Source organism: Castor canadensis, chromosome 8 (genome assembly GCF_047511655.1).
Source record: "Castor canadensis chromosome 8, mCasCan1.hap1v2, whole genome shotgun sequence".
Classification (NCBI taxonomy): domain Eukaryota; kingdom Metazoa; phylum Chordata; class Mammalia; order Rodentia; family Castoridae; genus Castor; species Castor canadensis.
In genome coordinates, this window is record NC_133393.1 from 87,545,574 (window position 1) to 87,570,113 (window position 24,540).

At 39.2% G+C, this 24,540-nt stretch overlaps 2 protein-coding genes and 1 pseudogene across 10 annotated transcripts in view; 1 reads left to right on the plus strand and 2 right to left on the minus strand.

The window, feature by feature from the left end:
- The first annotated feature begins 801 nt into the window (after positions 1-801).
- Positions 802-18,999, plus strand: Higd1c (HIG1 hypoxia inducible domain family member 1C). The gene is made up of 3 exons (XM_020179908.2): positions 802-955; positions 6,414-6,548; positions 17,758-18,999. Exons 1-3 carry the CDS (start codon positions 814-816, stop codon positions 17,820-17,822), a joined length of 342 nt encoding a protein of 113 aa, XP_020035497.1. The 5' UTR covers positions 802-813; the 3' UTR covers positions 17,823-18,999.
- On the minus strand, positions 8,652-10,044 carry LOC109696740 (heterogeneous nuclear ribonucleoprotein A1-like 2; annotated as a pseudogene).
- The window catches only part of Slc11a2 (solute carrier family 11 member 2), a 50,332-nt gene continuing 35,143 nt past the window's right edge, over positions 9,352-24,540 (minus strand). For 8 of the 9 annotated variants that reach the window (XM_074083364.1, XM_020179903.2, XM_020179906.2 and 5 more), the window contains one exon: positions 21,805-23,232. In XM_074083364.1, coding sequence (XP_073939465.1) covers positions 23,155-23,232 — 78 coding nt within the window. In that variant the 3' untranslated portion in view covers positions 21,805-23,154. Of the gene's footprint in view, positions 9,486-21,804; positions 23,233-24,540 lie in introns of those variants that run through there. The other variant, XR_012450837.1, reaches the window with a different exon arrangement.

Consider the following 24,540-nt stretch of genomic DNA (forward strand, 5'->3'; position numbering starts at 1 on the left):
CCTCGGGGGAGGGGTTATATGTCTCTGCTTTCTGATTATCAATTAGTTGGAATTGCAGGGAAACCTGTCCCAGCCTTACAACACCTGTTCTGATCTACAACCTCTGCCCAAAGAACACCAGAGACAGACAGCAGGTGGTGGGGTATTGTGTCTCTGTCACTTAGGGGGTTATATTTTCTGTTGAAATCTCATTCATAGGGTGAAGCCAGTGTGTTTGAATTTGGGGGTGAAAATACTTAGCTGTACAGATTAACAACAGAGGTGCTACTAAGACTGTTGTAATTGTCGTTGTTCTTTCAGGTATCTTCATTCAACCTGTGTAGCTGAGGAAGATTATCTCCCATTGTATGGCCCAGCAGCTAGCACATAAGGAGGTCTTGGTAAGTCTCTAAATGACTTTATACCACTCTGCACATTCTGCAGAATGGATTGGTCATTCTCCCATCACATTAAACAAAGTCATTTTTGCCTATATTGGTACTGCCATTGTGAAAGAAAGTTTCTGTTCTTACAGTCTGGAGAGGTCTTGATGTTCCTATAGCATTTCAAATGCTGTACAGTGAAAGGAGATTGAATAACAGATAGGATCTGTGTTAATTTTTACTGTGTTCATGGAATCTGATTACCAGTTTCTCTAGATATAGTTTTTTTCTTTTATACTCCTTTTCCCAAAACATGTAGGATTCTGAAGCAGAAATTGTGAAGGAAAGAAAGGACAACTGAATATTTCAATGGAGCAGACAGGCATGTCAAGCAAATGATGACAGAGCACATAATCAACAGTATATTGGGAGAGGGTAAACATTTTTTTGAATGATTTACAGAAACCACATTGATCTCCTGCGGCTACGAGAGAGAAAAATGTCTTCAGATAACCAGTGGTCAGCAGATGAGGACGAAGGCCCATTTTCACGACTGATCAGGAAATCTAGAGACTCCCCATTTGTCCCTGTAGGTAAGTACAAGCCTTGACTGATACATGAAAACGTAGACACTATAATGCCTTACCCAGTATCTGAAGTATACCCAGTTATCTGAATTTCCTCAGATAATTGAAGCTAACGTTCTCTAAGCATGAATATGAGTTGAGTTCTCATACTAGTTTCTAGTAGGTATTAAGCCCCCAATAATGTTAAGCTATCATTTCTTTTTTTTTTTGGTGGTACTGGGGTTTGAACTCAGAACTTTTCATTTGCAAAGCAGGCGCTCTACTGTTTGAGCCACACCTCCAGTCCTTAAGCTATCATTTGAAACATCAAATTTTATTCTATTTTATCCATTCTATAAAGGTCTTTCTACAATTATTAGTTCCCAGACAATCAAATGCAATTGATTGAATGAATTTAAACTTCTCTGTCATGATTCAGAATTAGCAGCAGCAGTTTCTTATACTGAGGGTCTGTTGTAGACTACTAAAATATTGTCTCTTTATCTTGTAAGCCTTTAAGTTCTTATATCTACTGTTTATAGATTTTTCTGTTTCTTTCATTACTATAAGTTAGGATTAAAGACTTCTTTTGTTCTGTGGAACCAGAAGCTTGAGAGACCTGTGAATAAATTCAGGGTAAAGCACTGAGGAAAAGCCTGGTTCCTGAGAGGATGAACTTTGTGAGGTTCATTTTGGCTGCTCAGAGGCCCTTTTTGCTGGCTTCCTGGCATGTTCCAGATATTGAGGTTGATGATTACATAAACTCTGACTTAAAGAAGAGGTATTCTGATTAGATTTGGAGCATTCGCCTCTTTCTCCTTCCCCACACATATTTAGTATGTGTTTACATTTTCAGTAAGTATTATATGCAGATGGACTTAAAAAAAATTTACCTGGACTGGGGGTATAGCTTAGTAGTAGAGTGATTTCATACATGCACAAGGGCCTAGGTTCAATCTTTACCACTGCAAAGATGAAATAAAAAAAAAAAAAGACTAATACTATGTTTTAAAATCTGAGCTTTCTCTTTCTTCTAGTCTGTATGCTTAAGCTGCCCTGAACATCATCATCATATTATATACTGCAGTCACACCTCTTTCCTTGTGTTCATTTCATCTGGGAACTATTAAAATAATTTCCTTAGATCTGATTTACATAACTGTGTGAGTATATTAATTCCAAAAAATTGTCTAAATAGGTAAAAGTCATGTGCTTTCTTTCATTAAGTGTCACTGTCACTGCAACTCTAGGAATTTTTCTTTTTCTTTTTTTGTGATACTGTGGCTTAAATCCAGGGCCTTCACCTTGAGCCAGTCCACCAGCTCAATTTTTTTGTGATGGGGTTTTTCGAGATAGGGTCTCACGAACTATTTGCCTGGGCTGGCTTTGAACCACAATCTTCCTGATCTCTGCCTCCTGAGTAGCTAGGATTACAGGCGTGAGCCACCGGCACCCAGCTAGGAATTTCATGTCATTATTCACATATCAGAAGCACTAAATTTTACTTTTACAATTCTATTCTATATAGAACTTTCATTTGTTTAACACTTATTAGAGAACACATAAGAAGGAAAAGCAAATAATAGTGATTTATTTACCTTCCTTATCATTTTTAACTAGAAAAATAACTCAGGAGCTCAATGCAGTTGAGTGTGGTAGTATATATCTGTAATCCCAGCACTTGAGAGGCAGAGGCAAGAGGGTCATGTGTTTGCGGCTAGTCTGGGCTATACAGCAAGACCCCATCTCAAAAATGAACAAACAAACAAAAAATCTTCCATCTCAAAAATGAACAACCAAAAAAAAAAAAAAGAACCCTCCATGATATTTAAACAGATCACAATAATGAGCAGAGATTACTCACTGTGCCTGTTGTACATTAATTTATTTTTCCAGAGACATTTAGGGTGATTAAAGTAGAAAGATAAAAGTGTTTCCAGCTAAATTCAATTATATACAAAGTGCAGAAACACTACATGAAAAACAGAACAGGTTCTGACTTTAATCACTCTAAAAGAAACAAAACCAATTTAAGAACAGAATCTTGATTTGATTAAGGTAAGAGAACCAGGGGTAGAAATGACCCAAACATTGTATGCACATATGAATAAAAGAAAAAAAAAAAGGAAAGAGAACCAAGTTTTTTGCTACAAAATAATTATAAAATTTGCATATATATGCATATACATATATATGTGTGTGTGTATATATATATATATATATATATATATATATATATAATTGAATAGTTTTGTTTAGCTATTGTTATTTTAACAATATCTACAGAATACCCTTCTACAGGATGGAGTGTCTTGTGTATATAATTTACAAGACATTTTTTATTGAATATCTTAAATCACTTCCAGCCCTATAAATATGATCTATTGGGCAGGGGGTATAGCTCAGTGACAGAATGCTTCCCTAGCATATACAAGGCCCTGGGTTCAATTCCTAATACTGTAAAATAAAAATAATGAATAAATACTTTACATCATTCAGAATTGTCTTATGATCACTATTAAGGTATTATATATACATTGAATGCATTTTATGTGTATTGACAGATTATCTTGTTTTACTTCTTTCATTTAATATTTCATATGTAGATTTCTGTGTACTAATTTTAACTACAATTTTTATTAAGTCTACAGTTTTTCTTCTCTTTGAGCCATTTGGGTTGTTTAGTTTTTTCTCAGACATAGTTTATCCATGAATATTTTGGTGTCATTTTCTGTACTTTTCTGTTGCTTATTTCCTTGGAGTATGTTCCCAAAAGTAGAATTTCCAAGTCAGGAAGTATGTCCAGTTTATTGTCATTTATTATATATTTCTAGGATTCTTTCCAAAATGCTTTGGCCAGACTTACAGAGCTTTTAGCATTGGACCTGCTTCCCTTTTGGTTTATCATCATCATTTTATTTTTATTTGTTTTCATATATTTGTAATATATCAGTCATTTTCATTTCAGTTAAATTTACTGCTAGTCAGCCTAAAAAATATACATAGAATACCAGGTGCTGGTGGCTCACATCTGTAATCCTAGCTACTCAGGAGGCAGAGATCAGGAGGATCGCAGTTTGAAGCCAGCCAGGGCAAATAGTTTCATGAGACCCTATCTTGAAAAAACCCAACAGAAAAAAGGGCTCGTGGATTGGCTGAAGGTGTAGGCCCTGAGTTCAAACCCAGTACCATACACACACACACACACACACACACACACACACACGTGTGTGTGTGTGTGTGTGCTTATTTACTTTTTTCCAATATTAAATGGATCCTGAAAGAATAAATATATCCTATCCACTCTTAGAAACACACCTGTGCCAGAAGACCTGAATGAATAGACTACTGTGTATATGGATTGTAAGGTGTAATACATAGTAAAGATGTCAGTTCTTCCCAAATTAATCTATAGGTTTAATGTAATTTTTTTTTTGGTGTCACTGGGCTTTGAACTCAGGGCCTTACTCTTGCTAGGCAGGCGCTCTTACTACTTGAGCCACTCCTCCAGCCCTATAGGTTTAATGTAATTCTCATCAAAATCCTAGCCAGGTTTTTTTTTTTATACACATAGACAAGCCTATTCTAAAATTTGTATTATAATTCCTAGAAGAGCTAAATAATGTTTTATTTTTCTTGTGGTGCTGGGAATTGACCTAGAGCCTTGCATATGCTAGGCAAGCACTCAACCACTGAGCTATATCCCTAGTCCTTGGTTTTTTGAGACAGGCTCTCCCTCTGTAGTTCAGGCTGGCCTCCTGCCTTAGCTTCCAGAGTTCTGGGATTACAGACGTACACCACCATGTCAAGTGCTGTTTTTCTTTTTTTTTTTTAATGAATAAAATGGAAGGAATCACTCTGCCTGATATTAGTGCTTACTGTACAGCTACAGTAATCATGATTGTATGGTTATTAATGGAAAGACAGATATGTAGATCTGTGGGGTAGAATAGAGAACCCCCCCAAATAGAATCACACTTTTATTGTACAAAATTTTTCTTTGTTCTTATGTGAACATATAGCATTTTATCCTTGTCAATTTCTATTAAGCCAGGTACAAGTGGCTCATGCCTGTAATTGTAGCTACTCGAGAGGCAGAGATCAGGAGGATCCCAGTTTGAGGCCAGCCCAGGCAAAAAAGGGAGACCCTATCTCAAAAATACCCAACACAAAAAAGAGGCTGGCAGAGTGGCTCAAGTGGTAGAGTGCCTTCTAGCAAGTGTGAGGCCCTGAGTTAAACCTCAGGACCATCCAAGAAATTTTTTTATATTAAGTCTACCTTATCTTCTTATAGATGTTTTTTGTTGTCTATATTTTTGTTTTCCAAGTAACTTATCCATCTGGAATCTTTTTTGCAGGGTCTGGTATGAGATACAAATCCAAGATAGTTCTTCTCCATACCAATAAATTATGCTAATGACATTACTGAATAACTATTCTTTTATCTATTATGTGGTTAATTTTAGTATGTTATAGATTAAGTTCTGCTAGTGTTTTAAATCTCTTTCAGCAATCTTTCCTATTTAACTTATCCGTTCTGTGTTTTAAAACCAGTTACATAGGATCTCAGATGTCCTGGCATTATATACACTCCTTGACATCTGTAGAAAATGCAGAAGTATTTGTATGGCTTCTGAACTTTTCTAGAATCATAGTTCTTCCCAGACTCATATACTTATTGCACATGTATTCATATATTTCCAGCTCTCATTAAAGTTTATCATGTCACTTTAGATTATTTTACTTCATCTTTTCATTTAATGACAAGAGAGAAGTAAAGCCAAACACTCAAAAGCTGTGGATATTGAGATGTTGAGTTGGTTCACTCAACATCTGGGGCTAAGTAACTTGCCCCAGATAACAGACTTTTAGGCTGCACAATGGAAATCATGCCTTAGGAAAGTTACAATAGACTAGACAAGTTACTGTACCATAAGGTTCCAGTTTTTCTGGGGGAAGCACATACTACGTCTATTATATCCAACATATTGAATCCAAGAATGTAAAGGACTCATTTTAAAATTCAGTACATCAAATGTAGAATGGGCTTTTTTTAAAGTATCTTTTGGCACAGGTTGAGCATCCATAATCAAAAAGTCTGAGATGCTCCAAAATCTGAAATCTCTGGAGTGCAAACGTAATGCCACAAGTGGAAAATTCCACACCTGTCCTCATGTGACAGGTCATAGTCAAAACAGAACTGCACTAAAACTATTGCATAAAATTACCTTTAGTCTCTGTGAAAAGACACGTGACTTTCATCTTTAGACTTAGGTCCTATCCCCAAGATATTTCATTATTTTCATGCAGATACAACAAAATCTGAACACACTTGAAACCCAAACTTCAGGTCCCAAGCATTTTTCAAAGAAGGGATACAACCTGTATCTTGCCTGCTTATCTTCCAGGCACTCGTCCTTTCATTTATCTCTCTAATGGGAATTTTGCCTTTTGTTTATCTAATTTGTACTTTTAAAATTCACAGGTATAACAGGCTTTGTGACTGTGGTGTCCTATGGTCTTTATAAGTTAAAGAACAGAAGAGATAAGAAAATGTCTATTCATCTTATTCACATGCGAGTTGCTGCCCAAGGATTTGTTGTAGGAGCTGTAACTCTAGGTAACTTGCTTAATTTGTCTCTTATTGTTCAGCTGCTTTCCAATTATTCTTTGTTGATTCTGTTCATTCATAGAAGATGCAAGATAGTGTCATGCAGGAAGGGTTAACAGACTGACCTTTCCACCTGGTTGAGGTTGCTGGCCAGTTACTGGCTTAATTTCTTAGCATTTTCAGTTCTCCCCAGTAGAGAACTAGGGGATTGGTGGCTATCCTCTATACTAAAAGAAGCAGTGAATAGTTCCTACCCTAGACAAACCAACTAAGAGCAGTGGTTCTGTTTTCTAGCTTATTTGAATAGCAGTTGTATTTATTAAAATAGTTCAATTGGGAAAAAACATTTTTAAAAGGCCATGAATCTAAACAGCCTTGTTCATAGTTTGAAGTTTTGCTCAGTGGCAATATCACAGCCAGGGAAATTTACTGAAGCACAATTATTGTTAATTGAAACCTTTCCACAAGTTTGTGCAATAGGCAAATCTTTTTAAAATTAACTAATGAATAGATTACAAATCAAAATAAGAAATGTTTAAAATTATTGTGGTTAATTAAGATTTTGCTAACGCTAAATTTGTTAGCTATCCAATTAGATAGATCCTATAAGAAGTCAATTTTGGGACCTAGATGATACACAGTATTCTGTCTGCATTAATGAGAGCGCATCACAGTATCCTTTGCCTCCCTTTATGCCTTGGTCAGAGCAGAGTAGGCTTACTAGTGATGGGCTTGCAGCTTATGTACAAGAGGTTATGTGGTGATTTTTGCTATGAGCTATGATATGGGAATCTTGAACCTAATACGAGATGCCTTACTCCAAAGTAACAGCCTCCTTTTCATCATTCAACAAACATTTATGAAACATCTCCTGTGTGGCAGACACTACACTAGTCCACAGATACAGAGATAAGACTCACTCCCTACCCTTGAATCATTTAGTCTCCTTAGCAGAGACACCAAGAAGATAATACAGCACAAATTCACAGGCACTGCTGCAGAGATAGTATGGATTGCTTTGGAAGGACAAGTATGAAGGAAGGTGTTTAACTAGGGCTGGAAGATCAGGGGAAGTTCTCAAAGGATGTAAACTATGTGATGGGCCAAAAACATGGAGGAAATACCTAAGGCAGAGAAAGCCAGGATGCTAGGCAAAAGAAAAAACAAAGGCATAGGAACACGGCATGTTGGTGGAACTTGACATAGCTTGGTAAGGTAGGTGAGTCAATCAGTGTTTGAGGAGAGAAACTGAACTACTAGCAATAACATATAGGAAGGCACCAGGCACCAGTGGCTAGTCAGGAGGCAGAGATCAGGAGGATCAAGGTTTGAAGCCAAATAGTTCAAAAGATCCCATCTTGAAAATACCCAACAAAAAGGGCTGGTAGAGTGGCTCACATGGTAGAGTGCCTGCCTAGCAAGCATGAAGCCCTGAGTTCAAACCCCACTACTACCAAAAAATACACACACACACACACACACACTTTTCATGAGGCTTTTGCTTATGTATCTGGAGCTGGGTCCTGAATTGGGGAGGACAAGAACTTAGGAAAGAAAGAAGGATGTAGGGTAGGGAAAGTAAGAAAAATCCAGAATGTACACATAACAGACTGGAACTCTTGAGGATTTTTTTCCTAAGGTAATCAGACTATTAATTAACATGACAATGAATGATACAAAGCTTCATTTCCATCTATCATTTTATCAGTTACCATAATTCAATTTAAATATTTCATACAATGTAGCAACAATTATTTATACAACCAAACAATTCCATCACTGTGATTAGGTGGCCCTTTCAATGGAAAATTTCATAATGTCACTACAATAACTATCAGTTCAACTACACAAGGGTTTCTGAAGACAATGGTTTCTCCATCCAAGCAGTTATAAATAAATTTCAAATGGAATTGGCATCACTGTGCAGGAATCCTAACTTCATATTCCTGGGGATTTACAAGTAGACTAATTTTACACAGAGCAATTTTTAAAAAGACACCTTTGTTAAGCATTACAGTCAGTCTATTACATTTAGCAGTCAACAGCATGGGTACAAAAATATTTTTTATATTAAGACTAACCTGTTATACAATTAATTGCAAATACATTTTTTTATGCACATGAGTATTGTATAAAACATGTCTTCTGTATAGTAACTAGGCCCTGCCACCACTGTGCTTGGCTGAGTTCACAAATTTGGCTCTCCTCTCCTGCTAAGCTTTGTTTCCTGACAGTAATTAAATCCTTCTGCCACTGCTGGCTGCTGCTACTGCTACTACTTCTAGGACCACCATAGCCACCTTGGTTTTATGGTTTGGCAAAGTACCAACCTCCAAACCAGAGGGCAGAAATTCCTCCCTTCATGGATCCAAACTCTAAAGATTGATTATTGTAACTGTCAAAATCATTGTTACTTCTACTACCTCCAAAATTACTTCCATCATTACCAAATCCATTGCAGCCATTCCCACAGCTACCATATCTGCCACCACTATGGCTGCCACCAAAGTCAGGATCACTGAAGTTTCCTCCATGACCAAAGCTGTTATTACCACCAACACTACCTTCATGACATCTACCTAAGTTTCCAGAAGCACTAGCCATCTCTTGCTCTCCTCATTTCATAGTTGTGGCCATTCAAGTATGGTATTTCTGAATGACAGCCTTATCCACAAAGTCAGGGTCATCAAAGGTTACAAAAGCAAAGCCCCTCTTCTTGCCACTGCTTTGGTCAGTCATGGTTTCAAGCACTTCAAGTTTCCCATGGTGTTCAAAATTATCTTGTAGAGGGGTTCTTCAGTGTCTTTAATACCACCAATACAGATCACTTCCACAGTTCAGTCTCTGAGAATCTTCTCCTGAGATAGCCCTCTTTGGTTCCTCAACTCTTCCATCCTCCTTTGTGTCTTTTGCACTCATGGTAGCATCCACCTCATCCATAATGGCCTACATGATAAATGCAAAGCCCTTAGAGTACTTGCTGTTTGGAGTTCTCATTATCAAATGTTATTGTTTGGATATGAAGCATCCCCCAAAGGCTCATGTAATTAATGGCTTAGATGCCACATGATGGGCTTTTGACACTACTGGGGCAAGTGCCCTACTCCTTAACCCATGTCCCCAGCCTTGATGGGATTTTGGGAAGTGACTGGATCATGAGGGCTCTGACCTAACCAATGGATTAATCCATGATGGATTCATAATTTTTTTTCCTTACTAGGGCTTGAACTCAGGACCTTTACCTACAGCCACTCCACCAGCCCTATTTTTGTGAAGGGTTTTTTGAGATAGGGTCTCACAAACTATTAGCCGGGCTGGCTTCAAACTGTGATCCTCTTGATCTCTGCCTCCTGAGTAGCTAGAATTATAGCCGTGAGCCACCAGAGCCCGACTCTGGATTAATAATTTGATGACATTTGGAGGTAACAGAAACTAGAAGATGGGATATACTGCATTCTAGAGAAGTACTCTATCTCTAGGCTTTCTCCAGCCACCATACCTTCATTTCTAAAAGGTCTTGTGTCATTAGCCATCCTGCCTTCTATGGGATGTGATTTTCTTCTTTGCCTTCCCTTCCTTCCCTTCCCTTCCCTTTCCTCTTCCTTCCCTTCCCTTTCCCTTCCTTCCTTCCTTCCTTCCTTTCCTTCCTTCCTTCCTTCCTTCCTTCCTTCCTTCCTTCCTCCCTCCCTCCTTCCTTCCCTTTTTCTTTCTTTCTTTCTTTCTTTTTGAGACAAGGTCTCCCTATGTAACTCAGGCTGGCCTCAAACTCAGAATCATTTTGCATTAGCCTCCCGAGCTCTGGGACTACAGGCATGTATCACCACATCTGGCTCCCTTGTCTTTTAATCACAGCACATGAGATTAAATGTTTGAAGAGATACTACACATTCCAATTTCCCCTTAATAGTCAGGACAGATCAGTTAACTGACTAAGGTCATATCTTGTGGAATGAAGAGATCAATCACAGTCTTTGCAGAATGGAATGGCATAGGACTAGAAAGTTCACCTAGCCCTGAGGGTAGACGGTGAAACTATACTGCAGGCTCTGTCAGATGAAAATAAATTGCTTCTTTTTATGGTATTTACTCAAAGGTACGCAGATAATAGCAAGCAACCAGATTAACAGCTGCACACCAAATAGCAAAGGTTGCGTTGATTTGCTCTAACAATGAAATCACATCTCAATAGCAGCTGCAATTAGAGTGATCACCTGGTAAGTTTAGAGACATCCAATTTCATTCTCCAAAATCCATCTGTCTTCTGTGAAATAAGCAGACTGAATGAAGACATGCTAGAACTCCCTCTCAGGCATCCCGGAAGTCCTTGATGATGCCATTAATCTCCACAGTCCCTCTAGAAATATACTAATATTTTAGTTTACTATTTTGATAGTCAAAGACAATTAGGATGGTATACACTTAGCTCTATCAAAGCAATCCTTATTTCACAGGTTAGGGGACCAGTGTGAGAAATTTTCTGTTCTCCGGGACTGGAGGCTAACAAAGGGTGGGGTCAGGGAAACTCCAGACTATGTGTAAAATAGACTCACTGCAAAACACCACAACCACCCGACCTCTACAAACCTCCACAAAACCTTGGTACAACACACTAATTTGGCCAGAGTAGTAATCATCAATTCAGAACCAGTATAAAAAAATCTCCCATAAATGTGATTATTGTACCTTCTTTAATGGACAGGTGCCCTGGTAAATGACCACAAGTCATTTCTAATATATGTGTGTGTGTGCATGTGCATCTTTGTGTATGAGTGGGCGTGTCTGCGTTAGAAGAGGGCTATGCAACAGGATCCTTCCTTTAGAGACCTGGCCTCTCCTTCATTCAAGGGACCTTGGATATGTGAGCTAATTCAAATCCAGGAGCTGGTCAAGAGCCCACGGCTCTCTATTGTGATGGTTCAAATCAAACTTTAGTTCACCAAATCTAGAGCTTTTCTGCCTGTATCTGCTTATATTCAATTCTAGGGACACCATAATCAATTAACAAGTGCCAAAGATCTCTGTGGCTTAGACTCTTCTGATTACTGTTTAGGCTTTGCTGCCCATTACAATAATCAAGCTTTCCTTGTCTTTTTCAATTAAGTGCTGCCAGTGACCTCCATAATATCTCAATCTCATTATCCCCATTGAATTCAGGTAGCTCAGCAGTTCACACTGTCACTTCTGGTTTACAGAGTCACCAGGATGCCAGGGATCCCTTCACACATGCACTTCCCACACCTTGGTGAAGGAGTAGGTATACTTAGGGTGTGGGCAAGGGAGGACAAATTCACTCTGACTTTCCAGTTTCCCTCCTGCCTCTAAGGCTGTTTGATACCTGCCTCTAAAGCTGTTTACACTTCAGCACAATGATACTTGAGGGTGAATAGTTTTTCGTTGTGTATGGATGCCTGTGCATTACAGAATTTTTGCAACATCCGTAGTTTCAACCCACTAGATGCCAATAGGAATTCCCTCCCACCCCCACCTCTAGAGGGACAAAAATGTCCTCAGATATTGCAGACTTTCCAGGGGAACAAAATAGCCCCTGAGAGCTACAGTTGTACTAGGAAGTTCATGTATTTCACTTGCATTTCATAGAGACTGTTTTCGTCCAAATTTCAGTCATTCTTAGGGATGGAAGTTCTGCTTTGACTGGCAAAGGAGTCTCAGTAAAAGTAGAGGCTCAAGGACTAGTCATTGAAATAGGTCCCTATTCCAATTTCAGGCTCCTCTTTCCAAAGCAATGCTTTAACTTTAATGTAACATAACTATGTGAATTTAATTTGTGTTGCAATCTACCATTCACAGGATGAGACCCAATGTGTGGTTTTCAAAAATATCAGCTTCAGGGCATGAGAGTGGGGTTATCTTCTTGGAAAATCAAAGCTTTGAAGCCCCTCATGGGATTTTGTGTGAGAAATTAAGAGGCCTGGGCCCATTACTTTCTTTTCCCAAGTTCTCCAGCACACTTAGAAGTAACCAAACACATTATATACCTTATTTCCACTCAGTGTTCTATAGCTGTAAATACCTCATCACCCAGAGCTGGCTTTCTTTAGGTACCTGATTAAAGTACTTGATAAAGGTGATAACTTAAGAAAGTGTTTTGCTACTGTGTTACCGTGGCCTGCTAGCATCCTCTTTATAACTGAAAAAGTGGTCATCAATGCCTTTAAATCTAATTAGACCAAAGATTCAATTGCATGTAACTCAGAGCAAATCAGAGAATCTCCCCTTATGGCTCTGTTCCTCTGGTAAACCACATTCAGGATCAGTCACGGTTCAGTCAGAGAAGAAAAAAATCCCAGTAGTGAAGTATAAACAGGGGTTTATTGTAGAGACAGAACCTTAAGCATATTGGGACCTGGATAAACTGTCCATGTGAAGCTGTTGCTTGTGTTTCTAACGCTGGGGTCTGAAGTTGGCAAGGCAACAGAGGGGAAGGAATGATAAACTGGAATCTGCCATGATGAGCTGGAACTCAAAAGACAGTTGGGACTTTGAATCAGTCTCACTGCCTCCCATTCTGGGAGACAAGGAGAATGAGGCCCTATAGCATGAGCTAAACCCAGCTGGCCCAGAAGCCAGAGAAGTGAAAGAAGATCTAAGAGGAGCTGAAGGATCTGTAGGCTGGCTGCTGCCCAGCAACAGCCAGTAGAGCCAGCCAACAAACAAGAGCTAGTACAAGTTGTAACAGCGCCTGCTGCCCCACACCAACCCTCCAACCTTCAAGGGCTGCTTCAACTTTCACCTTCCAAATCTTGTGAAAAATGTCTTTCATGGGCCAAACTAATCCAGAACTATTCAGGGAAGGGAATTCTGGGAGGCACAGTTACAGCTTAGGTAAAGCTGTTCCAAAACAAACGTCTAATGGAGTTGTAAAGGCTGAGCGCCAAAGGGTAACAACATAAGGTGAGCAGGTGAAAGGTTTAACATTGTCAGCTGGAAGGGTAGAAAGATACCTAGTTTACAGAAAGATTAGAACCAGGAAATATAAAACTGTTAGGAATAAACAGTCACCCAGAAAGACAGGAATAAAATGATTATCCTAAAACTCAGAACAGTTGTTACCTTGTGAGAAAGAAATGGGGCTATGATCACCAAAGTCTCCTAAAAGACCTGCAATATTGTATCTCTTGACCCATAATAACTTTAGGTGTACAATCTACAATGGGCATTCAAGTTTTATGTGTAAGTATGTATGTCACCATGAGAAATGTTAAAAAGATTGGGTGTGGTATTCCACACCTGTAATCCCAGCACTCAAGAGGCAGAGGCAGGAGGATTTTGCATTCCAGACAGCCTCGACTACACAGGGAAACCCGTCTTAAATCAAACAAAAAACAACAACAGAAAAAACCACATTAAAAGGAAAAAGATAATGCCTAGTGATGTTTTTTCAAAGGAGAAGAAAACATAAAGATGGAGAAACCAATTAGACTCTGAATTGGATCTGACTAAAGAACCAGCATTGAAATAGGGAAGTGATGGGATCCAGAAATGCTGAGGATTTGGCTGCCAAGTGTCTGAGAAAAGTAAGGAAAAGGAATCAAAGATGAGCCCTAGGTATCTGGTTGGTCCAGATGGAAGGTTTCACTAATACAGAGAATGAAGAGCAAAGGGCAGGTTTGTTAGGAGGATGCGTACTTTGTAGACAAAACACAATAGCTAACATTCAACAAGTACTCTTGAACTCTTTAATCTTAGTAAGTAGCTAGTGAGATGCCACCCGGTGTACTGGACTATAATGCAATTCTGACACTAAGCACCTGCAGCTGCAAGAATCAGGTCCTCAGAGGTAAGAGCATGGTGCCCACAGCACTGCCCTTGCCTCAGGTGCCAGCCGCACGCATTCTTATCAGCATGAGCTCTGGCATGATCACAAAGCTTCTGAATATCAGACATTATTACTCTGAAAATGTCAAGCATTTTAGAAGCTCCATACCAGGTTCCCAGAGCAAGGCCACACAAAATCTTTACAATACACCAAACCCAACCTCTGAGATACATGCTGTTATCCCATTTTATGGATTAGAAAAGTGAGGCTTAGAGAGGAAAAGCTTTTTTGTCTGTGATCACATGGGCCATCTCTTCCAGACCCACACTCTTAATATTATATTATCCTGATTAAGATCACTATGGAAGATTTCTCCAAATTAGAGAACACACACCCTATGTAGAAATCCATGTGTGGGAAGAATATATTGTATCTTGAAAATGAAAAAGCTAGCCAGATGTAGTAGCTTTCACCTGTAGTGCTGGCTGAGGTGGTAGGCTCAGTTGAGCCCAAGAGTTTGAGGCCAGCCTGGGACAGGTATCCAGACCCAATCTCAAAAGTAAATAAAAAGCCAGGCATGGCGGCTTACACCTGTAATCCTAGATACCTGGGAGGCAGAGATGGTGAGAATCACAGTTTGAAGCCAGCCAGGGTAAAAAGTTTGCAAAACCCCATCTCAACCAATAAAAAGCTGAGTGTGGTGGTGACCACCTGTCATCCCACTTACCCAGGAAGTGTAACTAGGAGGATCGTGGTTCAGAGTGGCCTGGGCATAAACATGAGACCCTATCTCAAAATTAACCAAAGCAAAAAATGACTGGAGGCATGACTCAAGTGGTCTAGAAAACACAAGGCCCAGGACAAGTTCAAAGCCCAGGACTACAAAATAAATAAGCAAATAAATAAATAAGAAAGTTTTACTAATAAATAGATTGGCTACAGTATACTTACATTGTTTAAAAATAAACACATTTTGAGGGTATGCTCAGCATATTAATTTATAAACAATTTTCTTTTTTTTGCAGTACCGGAGACTGCTCCAGGAGCATGGCAGGCAAGCGTTCTGCCACTTGAGCCACAAACCCTGCCCTTTTGTTTTGTGTTTTGTTTTTGAAATATGGCCTCCCTACCTTTTGTCTGCACTAGTCTTGAACTCACTATCCTCCTGCCTCTGCCTCCTGAGTAGCTGGGAATACAGGGCCACCAGATCTGGCTACTTATGTACAGTTTAAAAGCTTTGAGATTACCTTCCTCTGAGATGCAGAAATGTCATATGTACTATGATGAAAATGTGGGCTTCAGACATGGAAATCTAACTTAGAGATCTAACTTGCTTATCAGTGAAGCAACTGGAGTGAATGAGACCACAACTATGTGAACACCAACACTTAGGAGGTAGGCAAGAGGCAATAATTATCTCTGTCAAAAATGAATAGGAAGAAAAAAGAAAAAGAAAACAAAAAATTATCTCTGTCTAACTAGCCAAAGGACAGGGAAATGATTCCAGAATTCCCTCTGAATCTGAGAATTTTCTTCCCATAGATAGCACAATGACTCAGGTTTTAAAAAAACATAAAACTTTTTGGTTTGAATTTTTTTTGCAGTACTGGGGTTTGAACTCAGGGCCTCATGCTTGCTAGGCAGGCGCTCTACCACTTGAACCACTCCACCAGCCCTTGGTTTGAATTTTATGCACCAACTCTGGTTGCAGTAATATTTCACTAAAATATTAGGCAGACTTCTGCCTCAATTTGCTGTCATGTGGAGACACAAAAACAACTTGCTTGGCCTATTATCCTCTGTGCTTATCTTCTGTGCATTCTAAGAAGACAGTCAAGAACAATCTCAGAAAGAAAGCAGAGGGAAAGTTAAAGTTTGTGTTAGACAACCAGGTGCTTGGTAACTGAGATGGAGTGGGGATGGGAAAGAGGGCATGAATTCTAGCTTAAATCTTTGGCTCCAACTTGCTTTTGGGTGTGAAGATTTGATGACATCCCAGGAAATCATGGAAAAATCTCCCTCTTCCTCAGCCTGCTTTACTTGTCTGTTCCCTCTCTTGGTGTGGCCCTAGGACCTTGTAGAAGCTACACATACCATCTGTCTAACTCACAGCTAGTTCACCCACTAGATTACAGATTCCACATAGTCACGTGTTTTTCTTAAGACTCTGAGCACAAGTAGACCTTAAATAAATATTTGCTAAATTGAGAGAGATGCCTAATATTTTATCTTAATATCTAGTCAAAATTGCCCACTTTCCTTACATTTTTCCAGTATTTAAAAATTCATGTTATTTGATCCAGCAATACCACTCTTGGGGATATACCCAAAAGACTGTGACACAGGTTACTCCAGAGGCACCTGCACACCCATGTTTATTGCGGCACTATTCACAATAGCCAAGTTATGGAAACAGCCAAAATGCCCTACCACTGACAAATGGATTAAGAAAATGTGGTGTCTATACACAATGGAATTTTATGCAGCCATGAAGAAGAACGAAATGTTATCATTCGCTGGTAAATGGATGGAATTGGAGAACATCATTCTGAGTGAGGTTAGCCTGGCCCAAAAGACCAAAAATCGTATGTTCTCCCTCATATGTGGACATTAGATCAAGGGCAAACACAACAATGGGATTAGACTATGAGCACATGATAAAAGCGAGAGCACACAAGGGAGGGGTGAGGATAGGTAAGACACCTAAAAAACTAGCTAGCATTTGTTGCCCTTAACGCAGAAAAACTAAAGCAGATACCTTAAATGCAACTGAGGCCAATAGGAATAAGGGGAACAGGTACTAGAGAAAAGGTTAGATCAAAAAGAATTAACCTAGAAGGTAACACCCACGCACAGGAAATCAATGTGAGTCAATGCCCTGTATAGCTATCCTTATCTCAACCAGCAAAAACCCTTGTTCCTTCCTGTTATTGCTTATACTCTCTCTACCACAAAATTAGAAATAAGGGCAAAATAGTTTCTGCTGGGTATTGTGGGGGGGAGAGGGAGGGGGTGGAGTGGGAGGTAAGGGAGGGGGTAGGGGCAGGGGGGAGAAATGAACCAAGCCTTGTATGCACATATGAATAATAAAAGAAAAAATAAATAAATAAAAATTCATGTTAGGTGGTGTGGTAACAGCATAAATTCAGATTACTATTGATCTTCAATGCTTCTTAAAGGTTGTTTCTGTGCCTACTTGTATGATCCAAGCCAGAAATTAGTAGGAGAGGGCTTTCGTTTGTTTTTTGGTGGGACTGGGGTTTGAACTCAGGGCTTCACACTTGCAAAGCAGGCACTCTACTGCTTGAGCTGCACCTCCAGTCCTTTTGCTTGTTTTTTTTATTTTTAAATTGTGGGCTAATTTCAGAAACATACAAGTGGGAAAAATTCAGTCTTTGCTTCCCACGGAAACTCTATTAATGCATACCTATCTATTTCTAGGTGTTCTCTATTCTATGTATAAGGATTACATTAGACCTCGATTCTTCAATGTGTCCAAAAAATGAAGCTATATTCTGGAAGCAAGAAGACAAGAGCCTCTGACAACTATGTCCTGTGAAGAATGAGTTTTCACTGTGTAGCAAACTATACTACAGAAGTGTCACTCAGAATCATGATAGCCTTTGTATCTTAAGTCCAAATGTTTTAAGACATTGGTTTCCAAATCCACAAGCAGCCAACTGAGAAATACCTACTCTTGATGCCTTTTTCTGACCTAATTTTTCCTTTTTTTGCAGTGCTGGGGATTGAACCCAGAACTTTGTGCAAGCTAGGTAAGTGCTCTACTACTGAGCAACACCCCAAGCCCTGAAAAGATATTTCTAACCAGGCTACTGGCATGAATCTGTTCTGCTTTCAGTGTAAATCAGCATATAAAATATATTAAACATCCTTTATTAGAAAACAGCCTTTTTTTTTTTTTAAATAGGGCTGGTAGAGTGGCTCAAGTAGTCTAGCGCTTATCTAGCAAGTGGGAAGCCTTGAATTCAAACCCCAGTACCACAGGAAAAAAAAAAAAAAAGCCCACGGGGTTTCACTTTGTAGACTAGGCTTTTTTTTGTTGGCAGTATTGGGGTTTGAACTCAGGGCCTCATGCTTACTAGGCAGGTGCTCTAAAAGTTAAGCCACTCCTCCAACCCTTTTGCTTTAGTTATTTCTGAGACAGGGTCTCACATTTTTGCCTACGTCTAGCTTCAGACCAGTCTTCTGGCCTCCCACATGGCTGGAACCACAAGCGTGCACCATCATGCCTGTCTTATTGTTTGAGATGGGGAAGTCTCACTAATTTTTTTTACCCTAGCTGGTCTCAAACCATGATCCTCCCAACCTCTGCCTCCTGAGTAGCTGGGATTATTGGTGTGAGCCACCACATCTGGCCTAAAAGATGACATTTATATCAAAACCAAATAGGTTCCCCAATTTTGTAATGTTACTGAGTGAATGAAAATAATGTATTTGTTGCTTTAAAAAAAAAGCAATGCCAAGTATTTATTAAGTGTAGCTATACTTACAAACTGTGTTTAAATTAGGTTGTAAACTCACACTTGGAGAAAAGTTGAGAATTACTCAGGATGTTCATTTGTGCTCTTCAGCTTGGGTTTAGGGGGAGGGTCACTGCAGCAGACCCTATAAACAGATACTTTATAATATCTGAATTTGCAAAATACTTCCGGGGGAAAGCTTTACTGGCCTAATGTTGTAATGTCTGAAGTAAAGAAGGCTATTTTCATTGGCTGCTTTGAAACCTGATGCCTCACTTGCTAAGTAAGCTAAATCATAAGCCCGGATGTGTTCTGCCTGCATTTTATATTCAGTTGACAGAGTTACAAAGCAGCAGCTGCTCAGTAACAAGTATTCAATTCCCCATCTCTGGACATTCTGTGCATATATTTTCAGAGCATCCTGTTACAATCTGACTCGATAGTGGGGAATCCCAGGAATTCAGTGAATGTGTCCAGGTCATCCTCAGATGGATTACATTAGTATCTGCATGCTATGGTTTGAACATGTCCCACAAAGGTCATGTGTTAGAATGTTTGGTGTGCATAGTTGAGAGGTGGGGCCTACTGGGAGATGGTTAGGTCAATGGGGGCTCTGATGTTGGAATTAAAGTGGTTCTTGTTGAGTTACTTATGAGAGCAGGTTGCTATAAAAGAGAGCCTGACCCTTGGTTCCTTGTCTCCCGATACGATCTCTCCCTCTCACCAGTGCTCCCACCTTGATGAGTGAGCCCTCATCAGAGGTGAGAAAATCTGGCACCATGCACCTGAACCTCCAGTACTGTGAGCTAATAAAAATCTTTTTCTAATAAAGTACCTAGCCTCAAGTATTTTGTTATAGTAACAGGAAAAAGACTAATACATGCATAAGCATACTTCATATAGAATTCCAGAACTGTGACTCATATATTAGAGAATGATTAAATGCTTTTTATTTTTTTGAGACAGGATCTCACTATGTGGCCCAGGCTGGCATCAAATTTGTGATCCTCTGCTTCAGCCTCCTGAGTGTTAGCATTAGAAGTATGTGTGGCCACACCTGGATCTGAGTTTATGAAATGTTTTTTCCTGTTGTTTTTCTGGGGTTTTGTTTGTTTGTTTTGGGGGTTTTTGTTTTTGGTGTTACTGGGTTTGAACTCAGGGGCTCACACTGCTAGGCAGGTGCTCTACCACTTGACCAACACCTCCAGTCTCTTTTGCTTTAGTTATTGTTCGAGTAGGGTCTCATGTCTTTGTCCAGGTCAGCCTGGACTACAGTCCTCCCATTTGTGCCTCTTGCATAGCTAGGACCACAGGTACACACCACCATGTCCAGCTTGTTTATTCAGATGAATTTTACCCGGACTGGCCTTGAATCATGATCCTCCTGTTCTCTAACAACTGAGTACTAGCTGGGATTAAGGCATGCCTCACCATACCTAAATAACATTCTGAATTTTGCCAGAAAGCTTATCCAAGAGTCACTTTTTTGTATGTGAACTCAGGGCTTCATGCTTGCTAGGCAGGTGCTCTACCACTTGAGCCATTCCACCAGCCCTTTTTGGGGGTTGGATGTTTTCAAGATAGGGTCTCGAGAAGTATTTGAACCACAATTCTCCTGATCTCTGCCTCCTGAATCGCTAGGATTATAGGCGTGAGCCACTGGTGCCTGGCTCAAGACTCACTTCTTAGACATCAACGTCCTCTACTGTATGTATCATGATCCAGTTTACTTTACTAGCAAATCTTCTGATTCCAGTAGTTGTGTGACCTCAGAGTAATACTTGTAAACTTGCAGAAGTACAACTGTGTACCTAGTAACATGCTTAAAAAATGGACAAGAGCTACTGAAATCCCAAAAGAGTACTTAAGCTCAGCCAACCACCTTATCTTTTTAGGAAATGCAAAATAATACGTTCTTATTTTTTTTTTTTTACCTTCTTTCCCCACCATTTTTTGGTAATGAAACTACTAAGAAATGGAATTACACCTGGCTGGTGAGGTGGCTCAAGGTGTAGGCCCTAAGTTCAAGCCCCAGTACCACAAAAAAAAAAAAGGAATTGTCAAGGAGTAGAGGGAAATCCAACAAACTGGCTCATCAAGAATTACTGCTGGTGAGAAACTAAAGCAGATACCTTAAAAGCAATTGAGGCCAATAGGAAAAGGGGAACAGGTACTAGAGAAAAGTTTAGATCAAAAAGAATTAACCTAGAAGGTAACACCCACGCACAGGAAATCAATGTGAGTCAATGCCCTGTATAGCTATCCTTATCTCAACCAGCAAAAACCCTTGTTCCTTCCTGTTATTGCTTATACTCTCTCTACAACAAAATTAGAAATAAGGGCAAAATAGTTTCTGCTGGGTATTGGGGGGGGGAGAGGGAGGGGGCGGAGTGGGTGGTAAGGGAGGGGGTGGGGGCAGGGGGGAGAAATGACCCAAGCCTTGTATGCACATATGAATAATAAAAGAAAAAGAAAAAAGAAAAAAAAAAAAAGAATTACTGCTGGTGTATGAAAAAAACACTGCAACTTCAATTTGTCAAGTGAAAACTCATTCTGGATGTTAATTCCATTTCAATTTTAGTATCAAAAGGACTCCATCCTAGATTACAGGGTTGCTGCTCTTATCTGAAGTCTCAAGAGCCTCTCAAGTGGAAATGGAATTTTAAGGTGTCAGTGTAGAAAATTCCCCACCACTTAGAGAGCCAAACCAAAATAAATGAAGCTAGGCAAATGTCTGGATTAACGTATTAATTAACATTTATATACATGTAATTCTAAAAGGTATTAAGCCTTAAAGTAGGGCAGAAAGGTCATTTACCTTTTATGGTGAAAGAAGAAAGTAATGTTCAAAGTCACACTGGGAGCCAAAAGGCAATGTAGATGGAACAGGGTGTTGCCACCCTGGAGGACACTGAAAACGAGTAACTGTGATTCAGTTCTGGCCAATCGCACTTCCAGGCAGCAATGTGGTCCCAGTGCTGCAAATCTTCTGACTTCAACCAGATAATTCTGATCGAACTCTTTTTTTTTATTTAGTTATTGGGGATCAACCCCAGAACTTTACACATGCTAGGCAAGCATTCTACAACTGAGTTACTGACTACAAAACTTTTGATTTTTAAATATAAACTTTTTTATTATAAAAAAATTTAAGGGAAAAAATTCCTAGTTAGGAACAGGGGTAAAATAATCTACAAACTACATGCAAGCAGGCAGTTTGTGGTATGTGGATTAGTCTCCTAAGTTCCAATCTAGTACTAACTTCGTGCTACTTGTCACAATTATCTTAAAATGAAATGCTTGGCACTCCCTACGAGAGTCACAAATATAAATACAAACCACTCTTAGAAATAATTAGGACCAAGAAATGGGATTTGCTGTGTTAATAAGAAATGTGGTAAGAAAACACATGGGCTGGTGGAGTGGCTCAAGTGATAGAGAGCCTTCCTAGTAAGTGTGAGGCCCTGAGTTCAAAACCCAGTACCAGAAAAATAAAATTAATGTCTCCATTATCTTGTGTGAGGACTTAACACCATTAAATGTTAGTTTCTTTTTTCGACTTAAAACTCTAATGCCAGAATGAACTGAGTTACACTGCAGCATGGAAAACCAATCATTGGTTAAAAGTATGACTTGTGGATGTTTTACTACACATTAAGCTGGTTGGCAAATACCATCATATCTTTGTTTAATAATTAGGAAAAAATTCAAGGAAAGTGACAACAAAGACAATAGTAATTAAAAAGCAGGCTGATGACTAGGGTTAAATATGATTATCAAATAGTAGAAGGGTTTTCTTTAGAAATGATGTGCTGATTAATAGTAGATGCTCTTTGGTTGATGACAGTGAAGTGAAACTTAACCAGCAGAGTAAAGTGATTTAAAAAGATAGTCAGTTTGACAAGTTCACTGTCAAAAGAGCATTATTTCCTTTCCTTTCTTGCTTGTGATCTGGACAACAATTATCTAATTTATCTGAACAATATTTTTTAACAAAAGACCTATTAGTTTTCTATAACCTTAAAATTCTTCTCAAACTGATATGTTCAGGTTTACATAAATACATATAAACACATGTTTTTAAAATTCCAGTAGTCAAGACACAAGCCCATAGGAGTGTGTGGCCATCACAAGCCAGTCATTTAATCTGGCTATTGTATGAGTGTTGTGAGGTGGGTGGGTCTCTGACCTACATTTATAGCTGTCAGCTTTTACCCCTGTTCCCATGAGGAAATCTTTGCTTTTGTTCAAAACACTTGAACAAAACTCACCTCTGAATTAACAGAGATATGTTAACAGACACTTGGCCCAAAAAGGCTTAGAGAAAATGTTCACGTATAGTCTCTCAGGCTGTTAGTCATCTAGACACAAAGGAGTCAGCATCCATGGTGTTCAGAAGATAGAGTTCAGGCTGAGCTGTCAATCCCAGGTGGTACTAAGGACAAAAAAGAAGAGAGTTAAATTTTGAAACAGACACTTAAGTTCTCATAATCAGCATATAAATTTAGGCCTTCTTTTCAATACTGCTGTAATTTTCTTCAGAAAAAAAATAGTTTATGGATACATGACTTGTTTCTAATGTTTAACATAAACAGAAGTTGCAGGAAGCCCTAAGATCAAACCCCATTGCCACCAAAAAAAAAAGCAACTTACGTAGTTCAGGATAGTGTCAAATTCCCTCACTAAAATTAGCCTCTGACAGTCTCAGGAAGGGACTTCACATCAGGATATTACAGCACAACATGCAGAATGCTTTTGCATTTTAGGACTGCATGTATTGGAAATCAGATTTCAAATGACCTAAATCATAAGCCCTATAATTCTGATCCCATTATCATTTGGCACCTGAGCAGAGGCTAAAAACCTTTCAATGAAAAACAAAAAGATAATGTAGTGAGAAGGAGACAATCTATGGATCCCAAATGTTTGCCGAGCTGATCAGGATCACCTCAGCTACTTTTAAAACATTTCCAAACCCCACTCCTAGAGAACTGAATCCAGATGGTTTCTGTTGGGATCTGTGAAGTTGTATCTCTTTTTACTTTTTCTATTCCCTGAATACAACTTGGCACAAACTCTCATTTTAGCCCTTCTGTTATTAATTAGAACTTTGGGAACATTATTATCTTTTGAGACCAACAGCCTGTAAATTAATGCAGAATGCAGACTACCAATCTGTAAGAAGGAAGCATCCCTTTCATAATGTAGTGGAAAATGTATTGAGTTGGGTTCAAGGTACAACACTGTCCCTTCTCATGATCTTGATCTTGTCATGTATCCTGTTGGAGCCTTATTCCACTTACGTGTAAAATGGGAATAATTGCTACATTTGGAAATCCAAGTACACTAGTATAGTCTCTCATGTTAGTCTTCAGTAAATATTTTAATATATTACACACTGCCCTGCGTAAGCTCATGGGATTTTTGTGATGATTGTGTGAAGATGACATAGACCAGATGCTGCTCAGGACCAAATCTCCCCCAACTAGTGGGCTAGGAAGAAACTGAGTGACTCTGGGTTCTTCAGATTGGCTTGCTTCTTCACTTTAGGGTCTCATATCACAGGCTAAGTGACTAGTAGTCATTGTCAAACTCACTGATGATTCAATGAAACTTTCCCCAAGTGAGCAAAGATAAAGGACTTCATCATTATGCAACAAAGCTTGCATTACTAGATCTGTGATGCTCACACACTTAGATGTCACTTAGATGACTTTGTAGGTAGAACCTGTTTATTGGAGAA